General features: G+C 47.8%; 1 protein-coding gene across 5 annotated transcripts in view; it reads right to left on the bottom strand.

The window, feature by feature from the left end:
- Positions 1-2,606: 2,606 nt before the first annotated feature.
- Positions 2,607-18,975, bottom strand: part of FN1 (fibronectin 1) — a 53,490-nt gene continuing 37,121 nt past the window's right edge. The window contains exons 29-46 of one of the 5 annotated variants that reach the window (XM_084209467.1): positions 18,753-18,917; positions 17,970-18,125; positions 17,142-17,255; positions 15,232-15,501; positions 13,284-13,471; positions 12,127-12,214; positions 11,796-11,972; positions 11,481-11,570; positions 11,094-11,273; positions 10,465-10,554; positions 9,587-9,686; positions 9,232-9,451; positions 7,981-8,119; positions 6,967-7,131; positions 5,782-5,907; positions 5,114-5,220; positions 4,492-4,602; positions 3,328-4,197 (exon numbers count right to left, since the gene is read on the bottom strand). In XM_084209467.1, the coding sequence (XP_084065593.1) occupies positions 4,123-4,197; positions 4,492-4,602; positions 5,114-5,220; positions 5,782-5,907; positions 6,967-7,131; positions 7,981-8,119; positions 9,232-9,451; positions 9,587-9,686; positions 10,465-10,554; positions 11,094-11,273; positions 11,481-11,570; positions 11,796-11,972; positions 12,127-12,214; positions 13,284-13,471; positions 15,232-15,501; positions 17,142-17,255; positions 17,970-18,125; positions 18,753-18,917 (2,561 nt within the window). In that variant the 3' untranslated portion in view covers positions 3,328-4,122. Of the gene's footprint in view, positions 3,287-3,327; positions 4,198-4,491; positions 4,603-5,113; positions 5,221-5,781; positions 5,908-6,966; positions 7,132-7,980; positions 8,120-9,231; positions 9,687-10,464; positions 10,555-11,093; positions 11,274-11,480; positions 11,571-11,795; positions 11,973-12,126; positions 12,215-13,283; positions 13,472-15,231; positions 15,502-17,141; positions 17,256-17,969; positions 18,126-18,752; positions 18,918-18,975 lie in introns of those variants that run through there. The other 4 variants (XM_084209465.1, XM_084209466.1, XM_084209464.1 and 1 more) reach the window with 4 other exon arrangements.

Raw genomic sequence — 18,975 nt, forward strand, 5'->3', positions numbered from 1 at the left:
TTGCACTAGCACTCTGGGCTTTGGTGCTCTGAATCCGGCCCTACACTCTGTGCTTTGGCAGGGCTTTCTCCAAAGTAGACCCATTGACAGGCCTGTCCCCATACTGGGAGCAGAGCAGAGTTCACAGGCTGGAAGGGGGGAAGTGTCTGGAGCCACTTCCCTTCTCTGCTGTCTGCAGTTTGCATTAAGCAGATTTGAATTAAGTCTGGGAAAAAACAAAGTGAAAATGTGGAGCACAGGGAGAGAAGTGCAGGATGAGCCCAGACACATTTTTGCTGGCAATCCCTGCGCCTGTTCCAAAGGGATTTTCTCTTTTTGATTCTATTTTATAAAATCTATTCAGTTTTCCCCAGGAGCAGCCCAGTTTTTCAGTGAACACTCCTGTGGGCTCAGCTCTCAGCTGGTGCAGAGCAGGGTGTGTGCACGTGTGCCCTTGGCTCAAGCAGGGCTGCCCAGGTGGGAGATGGACCTGGGAGAGGGGAAATTTGGGGTGTGCTGCTGACTTGCTGTGACTGTGGCCATGGCTTTTGTTTTACTTGGTTGTGTGTTTGATCCAGACTGGTTCAAATGGAGCAAAGCAGAGAGACACTTCCTAGGGGAGTTATGTAAGGTACCATAATCCACACACTGGTTTTCCTCTAACACTGTCATTCCCTCTGCCCCTGCTCCAGCCTGAACAGGACAGACTCTTCTGAACTCTGCAATGCATCATTTTGTCATTTCTGATCTCCACAATGGATTATTTCCAAGTGACTGGATGAGACAGGACAGGGTAGAGAGCATTCTACTTTTTTGGCATGGATTAAGACTGCAACCCAAAATAAAAATTATCCATTTCTTCCTGGCTGGCCCCTTTGCTGTGCTAACCCCAACCTGGCCTCTGACTCTTTTCTGTGCTGTTGCTTCCAGTAAGTTGTCATTGCTTGGAGTTTTACTTTAAAAGTTGGGGTTTGGGACTCTTCCACAGGGGAGAGTCCACAAGGTTCCTTACATGTCTTCTGTGTCCTGCTGTTGTAGCTGCAGCTGGCACAGACCCTGCTGTGAGGTTCTCCAGGGAATCCCTCTGTGCATTCTTTACCTGCATCTTCTGCAGCATTGGCTAAAACAGAGGCTGGCAGTAAGAACCTGGCAGCTCCTGTTCTGTGGATTCCCCTGATCCTTTGTTTGCAGTCCTTGGGGCACTGTTTGTTTTACTGAAGGCAGTTAATAGGTACTGATCTTCAGGTGAGATCTGCGGGAGATAGGAAATGTCTGCCTCAGCTGATACCTCTGTAGGACCTGCCTTACTTGTGCTGCATGACTTGTACCCATCAACTCAGCATCAGAGGGATGGTTTTGCCTCCTGCTGTGCCTGTGGTAAGGTTAAAGGACAGGCAGGAGTTGTCAGAGGGGGGAAGTTGGATTGTTTAATGTCCCAAACAAGAGTTCTTGATGATCCTGCCTCACTTGAGTGGATAAAGGTTGATAAAAATCTCTGGTGTTCCAGGTGTGAGGTGACTTCACAGGAATGTCTCTGGGGATGGCTTGTCCCCTGGGCTGCAGTGACAATTTCAATTTACCTGGCACCTTCCCCCTGAAGGAAGCTTCCCCTGAAGCTGTGGGAGTAGTTGTAGAAAGGGCTGTGGTGGTCTCAGGGTGTCCCTCCTGAGGTGTGCCGATCTGCTTCTGCCTTGGATGTTTGCAGGGATTAAAAGCACACTGTGAGCTCTGCTTGGTGTCATTTCCCAGCAGGAGGGGAATGTAGGGAATGTCCCTTCAGCCTCCCTTCAGCTGGTGTGTTCTGAGGAGCAGCTGCTGCCAGGCTGGGGTTTGCACTGTCACCTGTGACACCTTGCCCCTGGCAGGTCCTGTGCTGGCAGGACAACAGCTCCCAAAATGTGGATGTGAACAGAGAGCAGGGAGGAATCATTCTGGGCCTTGGCAGGCAGTAACAGAGGGGTTTTGTTTTCTTCTTCAGCCACCAAGTCACTTTTCCCTGGAGTACAGTGCCCTGACTCTGGTTGTTCCTGGACTCTACCCAAAGCTGAGCAGACAAGCCCTGTGGAGATGTGCCTCCTGCTCTGGAAAAGAACTGCCAAGGGCTTAAATTCTGCAGGGCTTGGCATAGCTGTGAGCACCATGTGCTTCAAGGCACAGACAAACCTCTACAGGGAGCTTGGGGAAAAGTGCTGTTTAAATGATTTTATCTTGAAATGCTCCCTGTGGGCAGGGGAGGTGTTTGCTGCTGGTACAACAGATGTGACAGAGGAGAGGAGGTGGGCTCTGACTCCTCTTCATTGTGTTGGTGAATTATTTAGTGACAAAGTGAAAGGATCATTGCAGAGTTGTTCTCTGGTCCAAAATATGTAGGCCTCACTTGGGAAAATCAATCTGGTTTAATGGGAAATGACTCCTCTGTGTCTGTCTAGGCCAGTTTTAATTCTCAGGTGTTTTTAGGGACATGCTTGGTTTTTAGCACTGGTGGGGTAGAACTGACTGCTGCTGCAATCATCCTGCTCTCTGCAGAGGTTTGGGGTGCCCTGCAGGTAGCAATCCCTGCTGGCAGCTGCCACATGCCAAGAAGCCAGATGGAGTTTTCATGTGATGCTTTATTGGGTGCAGAGAATGCCAGTGACTGGAGCAGTACAGTGCGTGTGCAGCCCAGGGGAGGGGGCTCAGCAATCCTGACAGGACCTGGCCTATTCTGCATTTGCAAAGGCTGGACGGGTCCTGGCAGAGCAAGCAAAGGGACTCACTGCTGGCTTGGTTCACTCTCATCCAAAGGGTTGTGAGGAACATTTTGTTTACTTCCCTCCCCGCCATGAGGTAGAAGCACAGGAGACAAGAAAGGGGCCAGTGCCTGTAACACCCAGGCTTAGACCCAGCTGGTGCCTGTCTCCTGCTGGGGTTTGAAGCTTTGGACACATTGAAATTCACAGGTTTGGACCATCTCACTAATTCTGGCACCTCAGCCACTGAAAGCTTATTGAATTCTAGCTATGGAGCCAGCTCTAGCTCAGTTCATGATGTGCAAAGCAGGGGCTATTTGCCTTTCCCTCCCTTCCTTGTTGCCCCAAAGCAAGCCTGTGCCTCCTGCCCACACCATACCTACCACTGTCTGCGCTCTACGGGGGCAGGGGTGCAGCTGGAAGCCTTTCATTAACAAACTGCTCTACCAATATTCTCTCCAGGTTTACTTCACTCTTCTTGGGGATGTTTGTTCCATCTCGTGTTACTCCAGCTCTGAATCATCCCGCTCAGAATTATCCACCTCAGAATAATCCAGCTGAGAATAATCATCTTCATCCTAAATTCCATGGCAGCAAAGAGAATCACTTAAACTATATGTCTGGTTTGTAAATCTTTTTATTAAAAGAGTTGGTTTTTTTTCTCTTCCACAGTAGTAAAGCTTTGGCACTTACAGTATAAAAATAATCACTGATCATAATTACACCAAATTCCTCTTTTGTCAACTGCATACTAAGTGTCTTCCATACATTTTATTCCCGTATAAAAACACTTGAAGGTCAGGGGAACAAAACTGATAAATAACAGTATGAGATATAAAGATACAGCTAGAAAAATACTAGGATCATCAAGAAAGAATTAGGACTGTGCATATTTTAAATATCACAGTGATTGGATTTGCTGTTCCTATCTTATTGCTGGCTGCACGCTTATGTGAAAGCAGAAGTGTTTGGTGGACTTTCCTATCCCTAAACCTCAGTATTGCCGTACTCAAATGTTCTTGCATAGCACAGGAACCTTGAATTTCTACACCCTCCCTCCCCATCTGTATTTTGATCCCCCACCAAATTTGTGATTTACAACCTCTCCTCCCGCCCCCTCTTTTTTTTTTTTCCTTGCCCTCTTTAAAATTGAAAATATTGACTGGAATTCAACCCTTTGAGCAAAACCAAGACAATCGCTATCAATCATGAGAAAAGTCTGAAACACTCCAAGAGTGGCGCTTGGAGAAGCTGTGAGTTGAGCTTAAGCTGGGAAAATGGCTCCAGAGCAGGGGGCCATTCTCACTAGATGCACTTTTGCTAGCATCACTCCAGTTTGGATGGTAATCGTGGCACATAGGGGTTTGCACTTTGGTTTGTCTGTTGCCATGGCCGCAAGCAGTCTCGCTGGATGTTACTTTCCCCGTGGATGTTGTGTGTCTGCCTGTACATCTAGGGGCATGAAACACTCAATGGGGCAGTTGACGTTCTGTCGGGAGGGAAGGAAATCAGTTAGAGCTCTGTCCTGGGTGTGCTTTGTGCTGGGAGCTGCCGGCAGCGCCCGGGGCTGTTTCCCAGCACAAAGCACACAGCTGGAAACCACTCCATGCACTACTGCCTCAGAGCATGCATGAGGCCCTGCTGGGACTGTGTGTGTGTGTCCTGGGGGCTGCCATGCACTACTGGGGGAGCACCAACCCACAGCTGCTGGAGCCCAGCAGCGACCCCGCCACCTGTGCCACACTCACAGCAGGATGGGGCAGAGAAGGAAAGCTGTACTCACAGTGTTGGTGGCCTGGTGGTACCTCTGTGTGAACTGTGTGTAGGTGTGGCCAGCAGAGCCTTCGGGGGCCACCTCCACGCTGGGTCTGCGGCAGTTGTCACAGCGCCAGCCCTGGGGGACACAACAGCCTGTCAGTGCCGTGGCCAAGGAGCTGCCAGGGCTCACAGAATCCAGTGCCTAAAGCTCATCCCATTCCACCCCCTTGCTGTGGGCAGGGACACCTTCCAGTATCCCAGGCTGCTCCAAGCCCCAGCCAACCTAGCCTCAGACACCTCCAGGGATTCAGGGGCAGCCACAGCTTCTCTGGGCAGCCTGTGCCAGGGCCTAACCACCCCCACAGGGAAGAATTTCTTCCTGATATCCAATCTACATCTATTCTCCTTCAGCTTAAAGCCATTAATCCATGATTATTCATACATGAGGCTGGAGCCACCAGCACCCATGAGGCTGCTCCTGTGTTACAGCAGACAGGCACCAATGCAAGTACTGCAGCTCTCCTAAGTACTTTTCTCCTTATTTGGGCCCATTTTGGCCCCTTCCACGACCTGAAACCCAGCAATCTGATAAGTGCAGCCCAGCACAGCCTCCCCTGTGTCCAACATAACACCTCCCTCTTGCTTACCTGCTGTCCTCCATAACAAGTGCAGGAGCAGATGGCCCCAAAGTACTCCTTCTGCCACTGCTCCCCAACGTGGTACATCTTCCCATCGTCATAGCACGTGGTCTCATCTGTGGAGGCACAGGCAGAGCTCAGCTGCAGGGCCTGGGCTTGGCTTTAGGCAGTCCCAAAGCAGCCTGGTGAGCAGCAGGGAGCCCCTGGGAAAGCGTGCTCCCCTTGTCTGAACAGAGGCTCCCTGACTGGCAGGGGAACATCAGACATGTTCACAGCTCTCCAGACACTTTAACCTACAGCAGGGGGGTGTTTTCCTGACATGAGCAATGCAGTTTAAGTCACAGTGTGAAGGCCAGAGGAGCTTGAGGCAGCAGGCCCTGCAGGAAAGTCCAGCTGGGACAATCCACCCCTCTGAGACAGTGACATGTCCCTGGTGTGCAGCTCCAGGGCCAGAGGCAGACAGGTGCTCAGTGTGCTGTGACCTGAGCTAACAAAAGGTTTTCTTCTTTTCAAGCTCAGGAATGTGAGATTTATGCCTTCATCTCCTGTGAGAACAGACTGAAGCTGTCACCAGTTCAGCCTGAACCAGACACACTGATAGTCTGCTTGTCCTCCTGGCAGGACAGAGCTGAGACTTGCTGAAGGAGAGCTTAGACTAACAGCACAAAGACACTTACGAGGTTCACACTTGAATTCTCCTTTTCCATTCCCAAGGCAGGTGCAGCTCATCATCTGGCCGTTCTCCCCTTGCCTGTCCCACTTCTCCCCAATCTTGTAGTTAACTCCATTGTCATGGCACCACTCTGGAGAAGGCAGGGGAACAAGAATCAGGAGTTATCCCACATGCAGCAGGAGGAAAAGAGCTTGGCATTGTCTCAGGAAAGGCAGGAGAAAGAATCTTCTCAGCTCATCTAAGTCCCAAGGAGGAAATGGGTTCAGCTCCTGCAGTTTTTAACTGCTGAAGGCTGTTTCAGCTCTAGAAAATGTGTAGAGGCTCTTGGGAAAAACGTAGGATGTGACAAAGAGTGGGGAGAGGAGGTTTGGTTCACAGGAGATGAAAAGAAATGAAAAGGAATTTAATAGATGTGGGGCAGGAAAGGAGAGAAAAATATTTAAATGGTCTTTTTTGTGCAAATACCCAGCATAAAATTTACCACAATCTCACAAGACACCATGGGTAAGCCATGTGTATCAAATAATGAAATATAAATATTAATCCTGTAAAATAAAATCTTTCCCTGTAAAATTAAGTGTCTTTACACAGACTCCTCTGAATCTATGCAAATTGCAGAAATACTCTCTCTGCTGAGCTTATTCCACAATTTAAAAGCCTAATTTCAATTAGCTGGGTATGTGTTGTGTTAAACTGCTCAATCACAGACTTTTGCTCCATTCCCTTGTGTCAAGTTGGATTTTTTTTTTCCATGTAAACCACACAGTTCTGCAAAGAATAAAACTTAATGCCCTGGGCGCAAATGTTAGAAAAATTAGAAAACTGGTTTTGCAAGCTGCTTTGCAAAGGCTGTCTGCAATGCAAGCCAGATTTATTGTAATACCAGCACTGGTTGCAATACCCACTGAAATCCACACTTTCCCATATCACCTACACATGTCTGGCAAGGTAAAAAAGTCTCTTATCAACACCATACTGATTGGTGCTGATGGCAATTCTAGATTAGCTGCAAAGCTCAGAGGTAACCAAAGCTTTCCATCACTTCTCATGATGCAAAACACCGCTTTGGTCTAAGGACTTCAGACCCTGCCTTCATTTGCACCATGTTTGGACCAGGCTGAGCCTGTCAAACATGGCACTGCTGCTGGGGAAAAGTGGGGATGGGGATGGTTAACAGCAAGCTACTCACTAGAAGAGTCACATCTGAAATGGCCACTGCCAAAGCCTAAACACTGGCACCAGAGCTTAAAGCCAGTTTCAGATAAGCGCTCCCATTCCTCGCCAATGGAATAGAAGGAGCCAGTGTAAGTATCATAGCAGGTGTCCTCAGCTGGCTGGTTTAATCCTTCAGACACTGCAACAGAAAGAGGAGAAACAGGCATCACACACAGCAGTGGGAGCTGCTGACAGACAGACTGATTTTCAGTGAACACACACGTTTTTCTTCTTGTAATATCCTGGCAGTAATAGAGTTACCCCATGGGCACATACTTGAAGGCTGTCAGCAGCCCAGCTCCCTGTGATTTATTTTCCATTTGCATGTGTCAGAGCAGTTGAATGATAAAAAAACTGACATGAAGGCTATTTTCATTTTGATTTGCCAAGTTTGAAGCAAGTGTGAGTTTCTGCATTTGCTGCTGGTGATCAACAACCCGACTCTTGGCTGGTTTTAGGAGAAAATGTGCTGTAAGATGCTGAGGAACAGCAGGGGGTTGGTAGCTGCATGTGCACCTTCTTGGGGTGCTGCAGATTCTGTGTCATGGCAGGGGATGGGAGAAGGAGAGCAGACCCTGTTGTTGGGCAGAGTGATTGGTCACCTTAGGTGTGTGCCTTGGCTGGTGGGTGCTTTACAACCACCAGTTCAGGGTGTGATGATCAGGGTCACGAGCTCATGGTCCAGTCTATGACAGACAAAAGACTCCCTCTGAGCACAGTAAATACCAGATCTGCCTTGGGGTGTGTCTGCAGCCTCTGTGCCTGCACAGCAGCTCAGGACAGCTCTCACACATGAGTGTGTGTCAGTTATCCAGAAGCAGAGGACCTCACAAATCACTTGTCCCAGTGTCCTGCTACGAACTGTCCTTGTCAGAAGTCTCCTTTCTGAACTTTTGTCAAACTTGGGCACCAGACAGGTGACCTGGAGTAAGGGGAATGAGGCAGGGGCTGCACAGGTCCAGCCAGGCTCCCTAAGGCTGTTCCTTACCAGTATTGCCAACTGTGACCACCTCCTCCAGCACCTTCTGTCTCCGGTGGTCCTTCAGGGCTTCCACTACGATGTTGTAGGTGGCCCCTCTTGTGAGGCCCTTGAGTGTGGCACTAGAGGAAGTGCCAGGAACCCTGAACTGCAACAAGAGACAATGCCAGGTCACCAGAAAGGTGGTAACACCCTTAAAGTGTTACCTCTCTCATAGGATAGACAGGGTTTTTAGGATGACCCCTATGCTCTGTACCATGATGTAACTCCCCTTAGGTACTCTGAGAACTTCAGACAATACCAAGTTAGACTTGGCTACTCTGGGCTATGGATCACGAGGGGTTAATTTTGCCATTTCAAGGAAACCAAGCAGCTTGGAGAAGCAGCACCTCAAACTCTGAAACTCCCCCTCAGCTTGCTGCCCCCTTCCCTGGTGAAACACCACTGCTGACAGCATTTCCAAGTTTTCTGGTTTTGCAGTTTTATCCTGCAGCCTTTTCCATAAAGGAGATGAGGAAGTTTTCACCCACCCTGTTCTCAGCTCCATGTTATACAGACTCTTTAGGCTAATTCCTGCCACTCCCTTTCTCAGAATCTCTGCTGGTCAGAGTGACTCTGAGATACGTACAAGCCTCTTTTCCCAGCCTGGCAGTCAAAGGAGGAGTCAGGATTTTTCTGTTCTCATTCTCAAGGTTGTTTATTGTTACTTATCTCTAACATTCTTTCTCTGGCCTGCCAAGGTCTGTCTGGCAGGTCAGACAGAGGCACACTGGCCACCCTCAGGGCAGTGTTATCTGTTTATACTAAAAACTACGTGTACATTATTTACCATAACTTCCCAATACCTATCATCTATGTTAGACAGCGAGTTTCTACTCTAAACCAATGCAAAAGTGCCACCATCACAGCAGAAGATGGAGGCCAAGAAGAAGAAGGAGAAAGACTGGACACACCCAGATTCCTCCATCTTGCTTCCTGAATCCCCATTCTAAAAACTCAAAAAAATCTATTTTTCACCCTGTGATAAATTCTCTATCAGTCTACTTAAACGTTTGTGGCTTGTAAATCCTCATATAAGATTGGTAATTTTTTCCATGGGTCAAGATCAAAGATCAAAGGCACAGGGGTCTTGGGCTCTGTGCCAAGGGTCTCGAATCCTCCAGGGCAGTCAGAGGAATTTCCTGGGTTCCGACATCCCTTAGCATCCCCGAGAGCCCCAGCTGAGGCCACCCCAACCCTGTGCTGAGACAGCCCCGTTACCTGCAGAGTGTCCTCCTCCTGGCTGACGGGCTGGCAGGAGATGATGTACTCGGAGCTCTCCAGCAGGGGCCTCCAGGAGATGGTGGTGTGGGACAGGGCCTCCTGGCTGTCGTTGCGCCGCGGCCCGTGCGGGTACAAGGGCTCCACCACGATGGGCACCTGGTAGCCCGGCACCTCGATGGCCTCGTCCACGCTGGGCAGCACCTGCCTGGAGCCCGGCCTGAGGGGAGTGGCTGTGGTGGGCCCGGGCCGCCGGTAGCCGTGCTCCTCGAAGAAGACTTGCTGGCCCTGGTGTCCCACTGTCTGAGGGTGCCCCGAGGAGCCTGGAAGTTGGATACCGTTGCCGTTGTCATACCTGTTGTTGGTGAGGTAAGGGGTCCCCTCGTCAATGGAAGGCACGTCCAGGATGTCGGGCTGGTTGGGGTGTGGTCTGCTGATCAGCGTGGGGAGATCATCTGGCCAAAGAAAGGTTAGAGGTCATCAAGCAAAGCAACAAATCAAACAGCTGTATTACACCACTCCAAGCATCAAATATTAGCAATTGCCCCAAGATGCAACACACTTTTTATGACCTTGCATTGATTGTAAAGGTAATTTCTCTCTCTGCATCTTTCAAACATAGCCATAAGAAGTGTGTTGGTGTGAAATTTTCATACAGCTGAGCGACACTTTTGAACACTGCAACCCAAAGAAGCCACCACCACTGCTCAAACTGAGAAGGAACAATTACAAGAGAGAGTTGCAGGTTATCATTTTAAGAGGAATCACTGGTGAGCAGGAAGAAACTTGCTCCTTGATCATATTTGGATGTCCAGCTGGTATTTTGCTTGCTATAGGTCAGGCTGGTGCTGTGAAAGTTGCAAAGTAAGAGGAATGCAACAAGCAATAAATTGAATGGATTCTGCATTTGACACCATCAAGTGTTAGACAGTCATGTTAACCCTGATTTAATTACGCATTAGATACCCAAGCAAGAATCCAGCATCAAGCACACTGTTCTGTTGCTAGTGTTCAAACACAGGTAAGTGCTATTAATATAAATTTAGAAGTTTACCTCCTGCATCCTTAGAAAGGAAAACCTCCTTACAAAGCCTATTTGACTCAAAAAAAAGGTGTGTGTGAATGGGATATTTTAAAAAATATTATTTCAGTCCTCCTCAAGTGTCCTCCAGTGTTTTTCCCCTGTGAAAGCTCTCTCCTGTTGGCACACAACAATCCAGAGCTTTGTTTTACCTGTCCTTTTTCTGCCAACCAGTGGTTCACTCTTCTGACTGTTCTTCACAGCAATGATGTAGATGATGTATTCAGTGCCAGGTTCCAAACCTAGGGAGGGAAGAAGAACAATTTTAGACTTAGGAGTTGCTTTTCTTTCATGATTATGTGTGAGAACTAAGGCAGGATGAGAGGTGGGTATGGCTATAGTATCGGGTATGTGCCTTTCACACCCGAGGTTTTCAGGACAGTGCAGAGTTCAGCCTCCTGTTCCTCAGAGCAAGTCTGCAGTCTGACCATGTCAGCTGGGATCATGGACCCTAACATAAGGGATCTTTAGCACACTGGACTGCTGGGTGCCAGAATCAGGGGCTTTTCTTCCTTGGAAGGACGACAATTGTGGTGACAGTGGAAACAAGCACCAGGCTGTTCAAATGCGGTGGTTGTTCTGATCAGTGAAGTGCAATATGTTTGTAGGACAGGTGTGCTTATAGGACCACTCACTAGTACTGGAAACCACAAAAAAGGAACACAATTTTCTGCCTATTAGCTAATCATCAATTATAATCACATTTTATGAATTATCCCCCTCCCTCTCTCTCAAAATTCAAGTGTTTCAGGAGAGGAGCTCCCAGGCAGAACAGACTTACCAGTGATGGTAGCCTCGGTGGTGCCAGGCCGGGGCCGAGGCATGACCTCCTTGACAGGTGAGCCAGGTTTCTCATATCTGATGATGTAGCCCGTGATCTTGGCTCGGGGAGGCTGCCAGGTGGCCAGCAGGGAGTTGCTCGTGGTTGTAAGGAAGCGCAGGTTAGAAGGAGCATCGATAGCTGGATGGAAACAAAAGGGTTTAACAAGTCAAATACAGAAAAACCCAGCATATTCTTCACCTGAGCAACAGCTGCTTGACACCCTTCTCAAACCTATTGCCAGGGAACCAGGGAATATTAAATGTGGTCGGATACAGACAACTCCTAACTGGCCATATGAGATTGCTGTGTGTTAAGAGGAGCAAAAAGGTCAGGCAAGATCATTACCAGTGGAGGCATCCAGTACCACCGGGGAGCTGCGTGCATTCTCGTTCAGAGTGTACAGGTAGATCTTGTAGTCAGTGCCAGGCTGCAAGCCTAAAATGAAGTTGAAACACAAATGTTAGCTAAGGAAAGGAAGCCACCTAAGATGGCCATCAGAAGGTCTTTCAATAACCTCTTCTTGGAGCCTAGTCTTGATGCCTCAGATATTTTTACTACCTTTTGCTCCTGTAGTATTTCTCATCAAGGATAGTCAATTCCAAAACAAAAACCCAGTGTACTTTCTGATATGACCCTGGAGCTGCAGAAGCCCTCACTTACCAGTGATGGTGTAACTCCTGAGCTCAGGGCTGATGGTCCTCTGAATGGGGTTCTGGCCACCTGCAGGGACAGCTTCCACCAGGAAGCCAGTGATGGTCTCAGTCTTGGTCCTCCAGGTAATGGTGATGGTGGTCTCAGTGACATCTGTCACCCGGGGCCTGCGAGGGGGACTCACATCTGCACACAAGGGACAGGGTCCTGTCAGTACAGGCGGAACTGGCAATCTCACCAGGGGTGGTGCAGCCTGGGATGGGCCCCAACTTTGGACATAGCTCCCGGCCTCTGCACCCACACAGCCCCAGGTGGTCATGTGGGGAGGGCCACCACTTACTTTCAAGGGTTGTGACCACCCCCTGGGCTGGTCTGCTGGTCAGGGAGTCCTTCAGGGCATACACACTCACTTCATACTTGGTTGCTACCTAGAATGGACAGAGTTGTACCACGTTAAGAGAAGGACCTGGCACGGGGGGCGGGGGAAGTATTCCTGCCCTCAGTCAGTGTTTGGTGGAGCCATGTTTCACAGTCACCACTTACTGAAATATGAAACCTGAAAATAAACTGGGGAAGAACTGATGGGATAATTCTAATTCTTTCCAGCTGGAATAAAAGAGTAGGCACAGACCCTGACACACTCTGCACATGCGCACTCTCAGGAGCAGAAGAAATCCTGGAAGAAGCTTATTTATCACCCCTCACTTTAGAATCTGTGCTTTAAAGCTGATTCTTCAGAGAAACTCTAATTTCCCTCCTATTTTTCCCAGGGTTAATGGATGCCATTTGCTATGCTAAAGAATAAAATAATGTGAATAAAAGATAATTGTGAATGTAACAGCACGGGGGGGTTTTGTCCTTGGCTACATCAGACCATGGGTCCACTAAGATTAGAATGTTTTTTAAGGCTCATTTTTGAAAATGATTCATAAAACTCCTTAAAAACAGATCAGTAGCTTTTTAAGATCGCAGGAACCATAAAAGCAGTTATTTTCAGCCTTCTCCAGTTCAGGAACTCCTGAAATGCTTCCAGTGGAGAAGATGGCTATATAGCAAATTTAAGCCTAAGTCACAAAAGACTTGTATTTTTAAGGTATATTTTGCAGATGTCTTAAAAATAGGCAATAGACTGCCAGAGCTCCCATATCACAGCTTGAAATCTCTGCATCAGATCACTTTATCTGACCTCTTTTGTGAAAGATGAGTAAAAGCATTTTGCTGGGTTACTTTTGATTGTGAACCTGGTAATTTGCATTTGATTAGGCATCCAGTCTCTCTGTGCTGGATAAGGAAGGGGGTAGAATGCAGCTTCAGCAGGCCAATTACTTGCCTTCTAAAAAAAACTACAGTGCTGAGTAGCTGCAGGCTGACTTTCCATGAGCTTAAGAGCCAGACCCTTAGGAGCTGTAATGATCTACTCCAACTGAAGCTCCTGACACAGGATTCTGAAATTTCTTCCAAAATCTCCTTCCCACAACACAGAAAAAAAAAAGTTACCATCAAGCCAGACACGACTGCAGATGTGCTGTCTGGAGAAAGGTTGATTTCTTTCATAGGACCAGTCTTTTCTTTGGGGTTCACTCTGACTCTGTAGCCAGTGAGGCGAACGTTGGGCGCATTCCAGTTGATGGTGAGACTGGTGGGAGTTACCTGAGTAAACTTCAGGTTTGTTGGAGGTGGAATTGCTGCAAAAATCCAGACAGGCACATGGTTACTTTAAAAAAAGACATTTTGGATAAGACAGTATTCTCTCCTGAACATGAGACAGGTTTTAGGCCAGGAAAGTGGAGTGCCTTCTGCAAACACAGGCATAAAGCACCGTGGGAGGGGACGTGTTGTTCAGGAGGAGATTCTCAAATCTACAGAAACGCTTTTCAGCAGAAATAAGGAGATATCAATGCTTCAACCCTCAAGTTAAGTGAGCAATGACATTTGCTGTGATATAAGGTAAATGCTTGGGAAGGTGCTTAAATCTCTAGCAGGCCAGCCTGTTTTAATTATTCTACCAGTCTCTGCTTTTCATCACACAGCTCACGGTTTAGTCCTGCTCCACTTGCCCCGGTCTGTTCATTTCCAAAATACCATGGATGATTTACAGAAGTAAGTAGGAAGCAGGCTCAGGAATTGCAGAGAAGATATAAAAATACTGCAAATGGAGAGGGGAAGCATTTTACAGCCACTTACACAGCGAGCAAGGCAATGGAAAAGCAGAGCTGTGGTGGCCATAAGGCCCATCACACAAGAGCCTGTTCAGGAGCTAACACATCCACTATCCTTACAAACAAATTCTTTCCTAAAAAAAGGAATGTCCATTGAAATAGTCTCTTGCCTTACTGTTGGTAAGCCCGAGGCTGTAAACAGAGCAAAGATACACCTTAGCATAGTGCCCACTATGGCACATTGCTATCAATGCTTTCCAGTTTTACAAAGTGGAAATACAGGATAATTCTTCCTTCTGGCTTAGCTCAGAGCTCAATGTAAAGCCCATGAGAGTCAATGGAAAGTCTTGAATTATTTCAAAGACACTTTTGAACAGGCCTCAAAAGGTAAACCACAGAGGGTGTGTTTGAAAAAGTATTATATTTGCATTTCTGGCAGGTAGTCAGCCAGCTGCTCCATCATTACATCACTTTGGTTCAGTTTAGCACAGCAGATCCGAACACTAGGACCCACTGAATTCATTCCACCCCTGGAATTAAGGGCCAACTTTTCAGCCACAAATGAATGGGAGACCTTTATTACACAGGTGCTACCTGTCTTTGTAATAAAGTCACATCTGGTAATGCTGGAAGCTTGCAATGGATTCCATATTGCTGGAAGCAACATTAAGCTAATTCCTTGCAGTAATTTTCCTTTCTCATCAAGGAATTTTCAATGCACAGAATTGCAGCTGCATCAGCCTGGCACAGAAGGGACTCTCCTGTGGAGGTGATGAGGGTGCAGGGTTTGGGCATGCAGTGGGCAGTGCCAGCGAGGGATCTGCAGGCTCTGTGAGACCTGAGGGTTCAGCAATCTGCCAGCCCTTCCTGCTGATCTTTGGCTCCAACAGGAAGGTCCCTGGGGCACAAACGCTGCCCTCATCTCTCTTGTTGGTAACTACCTGTGCTTTGAGGTGTCCATACCTTGAAGGCAAGACAAGAGCATTGTGAGAGTGCTCACCATGGATCAGACTCCATGACCAGGGACAGGACACCACTGGACACCCTCCCCTCCTTTCTCTAGGATCTGCTCCTGCAATTCTGCTCTCTTGCCTACCTTCCCTGATGTGTATGCAGGCTGACTCTGCTCCAGGCAGCTCTCTGGCCCCAGCTAAGCCATCCCTCAGGAGCAATCCCATCCCCTGGGCTGCCCCACTTGGAGCACCAGTTGCACATGGAAGCACACTTTACCCCTCGGGGCAGAACCCGCTGCTGCCATGGCCTGCTGGGGGTGGTGGGAGCTGTACCTGTGGACTGGGTCCCAGTGAGGGGCAGGCTCTCCATGTCATCGTAAATGGCAACGATATTGATAGTGTACTCAGAACCTGGCCTGAGGCCATGCAGCTCAGCAGTGTCTTCTTCGCCACCTGGGGCCGGCAATAGCTCATGGATTCCATCCTCAGGGCTTGAGTAGGTCACCCTGTACCTGGTGACTTGCCCCTGAGGGCTTTCCCAAGCAATTTTGATGGAATCAACATCCACCTCAGTGAATGTTAGTCCTTTAGGGCGGTCAATGTCTGTTAGGCAAATTAACGGTAAGAGGTTAAGTGATAAAAAGCAGGTTGTGGGTGAGGAAAATAAAAAGCATTTCGATTACATGCAAAGCGGTTTTCAGTCTGGTGTGGCAAAGGGGGCACTGGATTCTCCTCTGTGCTGCACCTTGCACACATGCTTACATCCCTAAGCCTGAGTTTGCAGGTGCCAGGCAGCAGGAAAGCAATCTTGGCTTTGCTGAAACCAAAAGGACCTGCATTGCCACCTTCAAAGCAGCCAGGACACCAATTCTCACCTATTTTTGAGTCCCCTTTCACACAAGCCCAGTAGCATTAAGCTACCTTAAAAGGGGAGGAGAGAAAGAAAAAATGGGAATGCTAAGACCCATTTCTCCCATGTAAATGGCTGCTTGCTGTGCCAAAGGCAGCCAGAGAACCAACCTGACTCTACAAATTTGAGTTCATGCTGCGCTTGCTGTTCACTACTGTGAGCTGCTGTGCTAAGTGCCAGTCCAAGGAGAATCCATCCCACTATTTTCTTTCATAAATTAATATCCAATTAACACACTCATCAAGAAAGCAAAATTACTCAGCATATTATATTGTAGAATCAGTTAGAAACAAACTCTTCAGCTTTGTATTGAGTGCACAGGGAATGTCCACAGGTGCAACTGGGTGATATGCACACCTCCCAATTAAACCAATTCACAGGATTTCCTGGCAAGGTGGGAGCTCAGAGCAGGGGAAGTGAGCCTTGTTCCTCAGAAGTCTGGAGTGGCTATCACAAAAATACACCCATCTGCTACACAAAATGGGAGGATCTAGAATGTGATTTTTATATTGGATCAAAACCATGCTTTTCTAGAAAGTTTTATTTTTTTCATTTGCCATGTTATATTAGTCCTCATTTTTCTGCATTTTCTAGTTGGCAAAGGTGATTTTTGTCCAGAAATTTGCTGGTTTGCATGTGGACTCTTCATTCATCTCTGCAAAGCTGTGGAGAAGCTCCTGCTGTCTGCAGTGTTTGGGGCTGAGTCACGGTTTTGAATACAAGCATGAGCAGGGAAGTAAGAATCACACAAATCCCTACCCCAGAGGTATCCCTCAAAAGCACTTTGCCTCAAACATATCCCTGAGTTACAAGGTCCCTCTTCTGTCCCTCCTGTGACCTGAGCAGGACTGTTGTTTTCTACACAGCACCTCAGTCATGGAATTTTTTTTTTTTTTGCAGAGTTTCATCCCAAGTATAACCCATGTGGTTTCTCTTTACTCCCTCATACAGGTCATGTGCTCCCAAGCCCAGTCCAGTCCCTTAACAGCAATCACCTTTGCCACCTAGCTCCACACAAAGATCTTGGCACATTTTATCCACTGATTGGCTGATGACAAATGAAACCCCAAAAGGCTCTGTAGCTTTAGTGAAAGAAAATAAGAAGCGCAGCGCTTTGAGGGGGTGGGAAATTGCATTTTGGCAGTGGTTGAGGCAGAGGGACTGCATTTTTGCCAGCATCTGCAGCTTAGGTGCATGGTACTTCTCACGGGGCAGACCACCTCACACTCTCCTGGAGACCAGGGCCCTGGCTTTGGCTTTCCCTGGAAATGTGGTGGTAGGTTCAGAGATCAATAGAAAACACGTGTTTGTTCCCATGAAGTGAAATACGTACTGGTGACAGCTGTCTGAACCAAGGGCTGGCTCTCCCCGTTCTGATTCTGAGCAAAGACACTGACCAAGTACTCCACTGTGGGCTGCAGACCTTCAATAGTGACTTGAGTTTGATCTGGCAGGAAAGAACACAAACAGTCAGAAAGAACAGCACAAAGCTGCACAGAGCTGGCCTCAAAGTAGCCTTGAATGAATGGCCTGTCTAAGCCATACCATGAATAAATGTTATTAAAACAAGGTGGGACTGACAAATTAAATTTGCCTTTAAATTGCATCATGCTTCTCTGGCAGTGCACAACTGCCATTTGTACCTGCTCTGAGTCTCCACATCTGAAAGTGAAGGTTAGCACAGTGGGTAGAACAAGGTACAGGGAGACCAGCTCTCATCATTTTTTAGGATAAGACTGACCATCAGCACAGCTGTGTCACAAGCATCTCCAAGTGCTCTGCTGATCCCACAACATGCATTTTCCCTGAGAGCTGACATGGCAGGTTCCACAGGAACTACACTACAAACCTGTAGTTGTATGTGACTGAACCCAGGCTGTGACCAAGGGTCATGTTATGTGACTTCCAGAAGGATTTCAGAGCAAGTTTTGCTGGATACTAGAAAATACAATGGTATTTCTTTGAAATGCAAGTGCTTTTTATGCACACTGAGGCTGCCAAGAACAAACTTCTGCAGTACAGTGGTGTCAAAGAAATATGAAGCTTTTGGGACAAAAATCTGCCTGAGCTCATCTGTCCTGGATGAGACAGATACAGCAGGATTTTAGTGGTGACATCTTGCATTCTTTACAGATCCAGTGAAGGATGACATGACTCTTACCTGCAGGGACATTTTTGGTTTTTGAGGGCCCATGTCCATTCTTGGGATTAGCAGTCACCCGATACCCTGTGACTGGGGATGTTGAAGGGAGCCATCTGATGCTGATACTGTTGTCCTGCACATCAGTGACTTGCATCTGGGATGGTGTGTCTATTTCTGGGCAACAAAAATAATTTTTCTGAGTATGTTGGTACAGGAAACCCTCCCTCCATTTTCATGTCCTGGCTGAATTTTATTCTGCACTGCTTGGAAGAGAAAACACATGTTGCTAGTTATTTGTCTCTCATGCTAGCCCAGAGCAAAAAAGCCTTAACCATGATGTGAGGGTGAGTGATCTCATATCAATGTTACTTGAGGATTTTTGTTGTTTTAAAGGCTGCCTAATGCCTTTATCTGCAGCTACAGCAGGAGTAGGATTCAGCTATATCCAAATCAGGAGTGAGACAACAGCCTTGGCATTAGAAAGTTAGGTCTCAGGATCACAATTTCACTGTGAAGGACTGGAATTAAGCCAGCAGTGGCCCCACATTATGAGCCCAAAAGGATCTCCACTCTGCAGTGAGCAGTTGAGCACTGCTTTTATCCCCATCTGGATTCTGCAGGGGTTCCCTTCTCCAGGTCCACAGACCCCTTCTGTGCCACCAAGACACACAGCTCCACAAACTGATGGCCCTACAGCCCATGGCCTCTAAAAGAGACCAGGGATCAGCAATACACATTTATGGGGAAAAGCCCACACAAAGCTGTGGGGGTTTTGCCTTGTTTGGTTCAATCAGGTCTCACCTGTCCTGTAGGTGACAGTGACTGGCTTGCTGCTGGCAGGGCTGTCTCCACGGCCAGTCACAGCATACACAGTGATGGTGTATTCAACACCAGGCTTGATGCCAGTGATGGTGGCAGTGGACACGGTGCCAGGCACTGTGAACTCCTGTACTGGGCTGCTTCCACCTAGCAAGAGTAGGTTAAGAAAGAAATGTGATGGACCTGTAAAGCATACATTTAAAAT

Source organism: Fringilla coelebs (genome assembly GCF_963513975.1).
Source record: "Fringilla coelebs genome assembly, chromosome: 7".
NCBI lineage: Eukaryota > Metazoa > Chordata > Aves > Passeriformes > Fringillidae > Fringilla > Fringilla coelebs.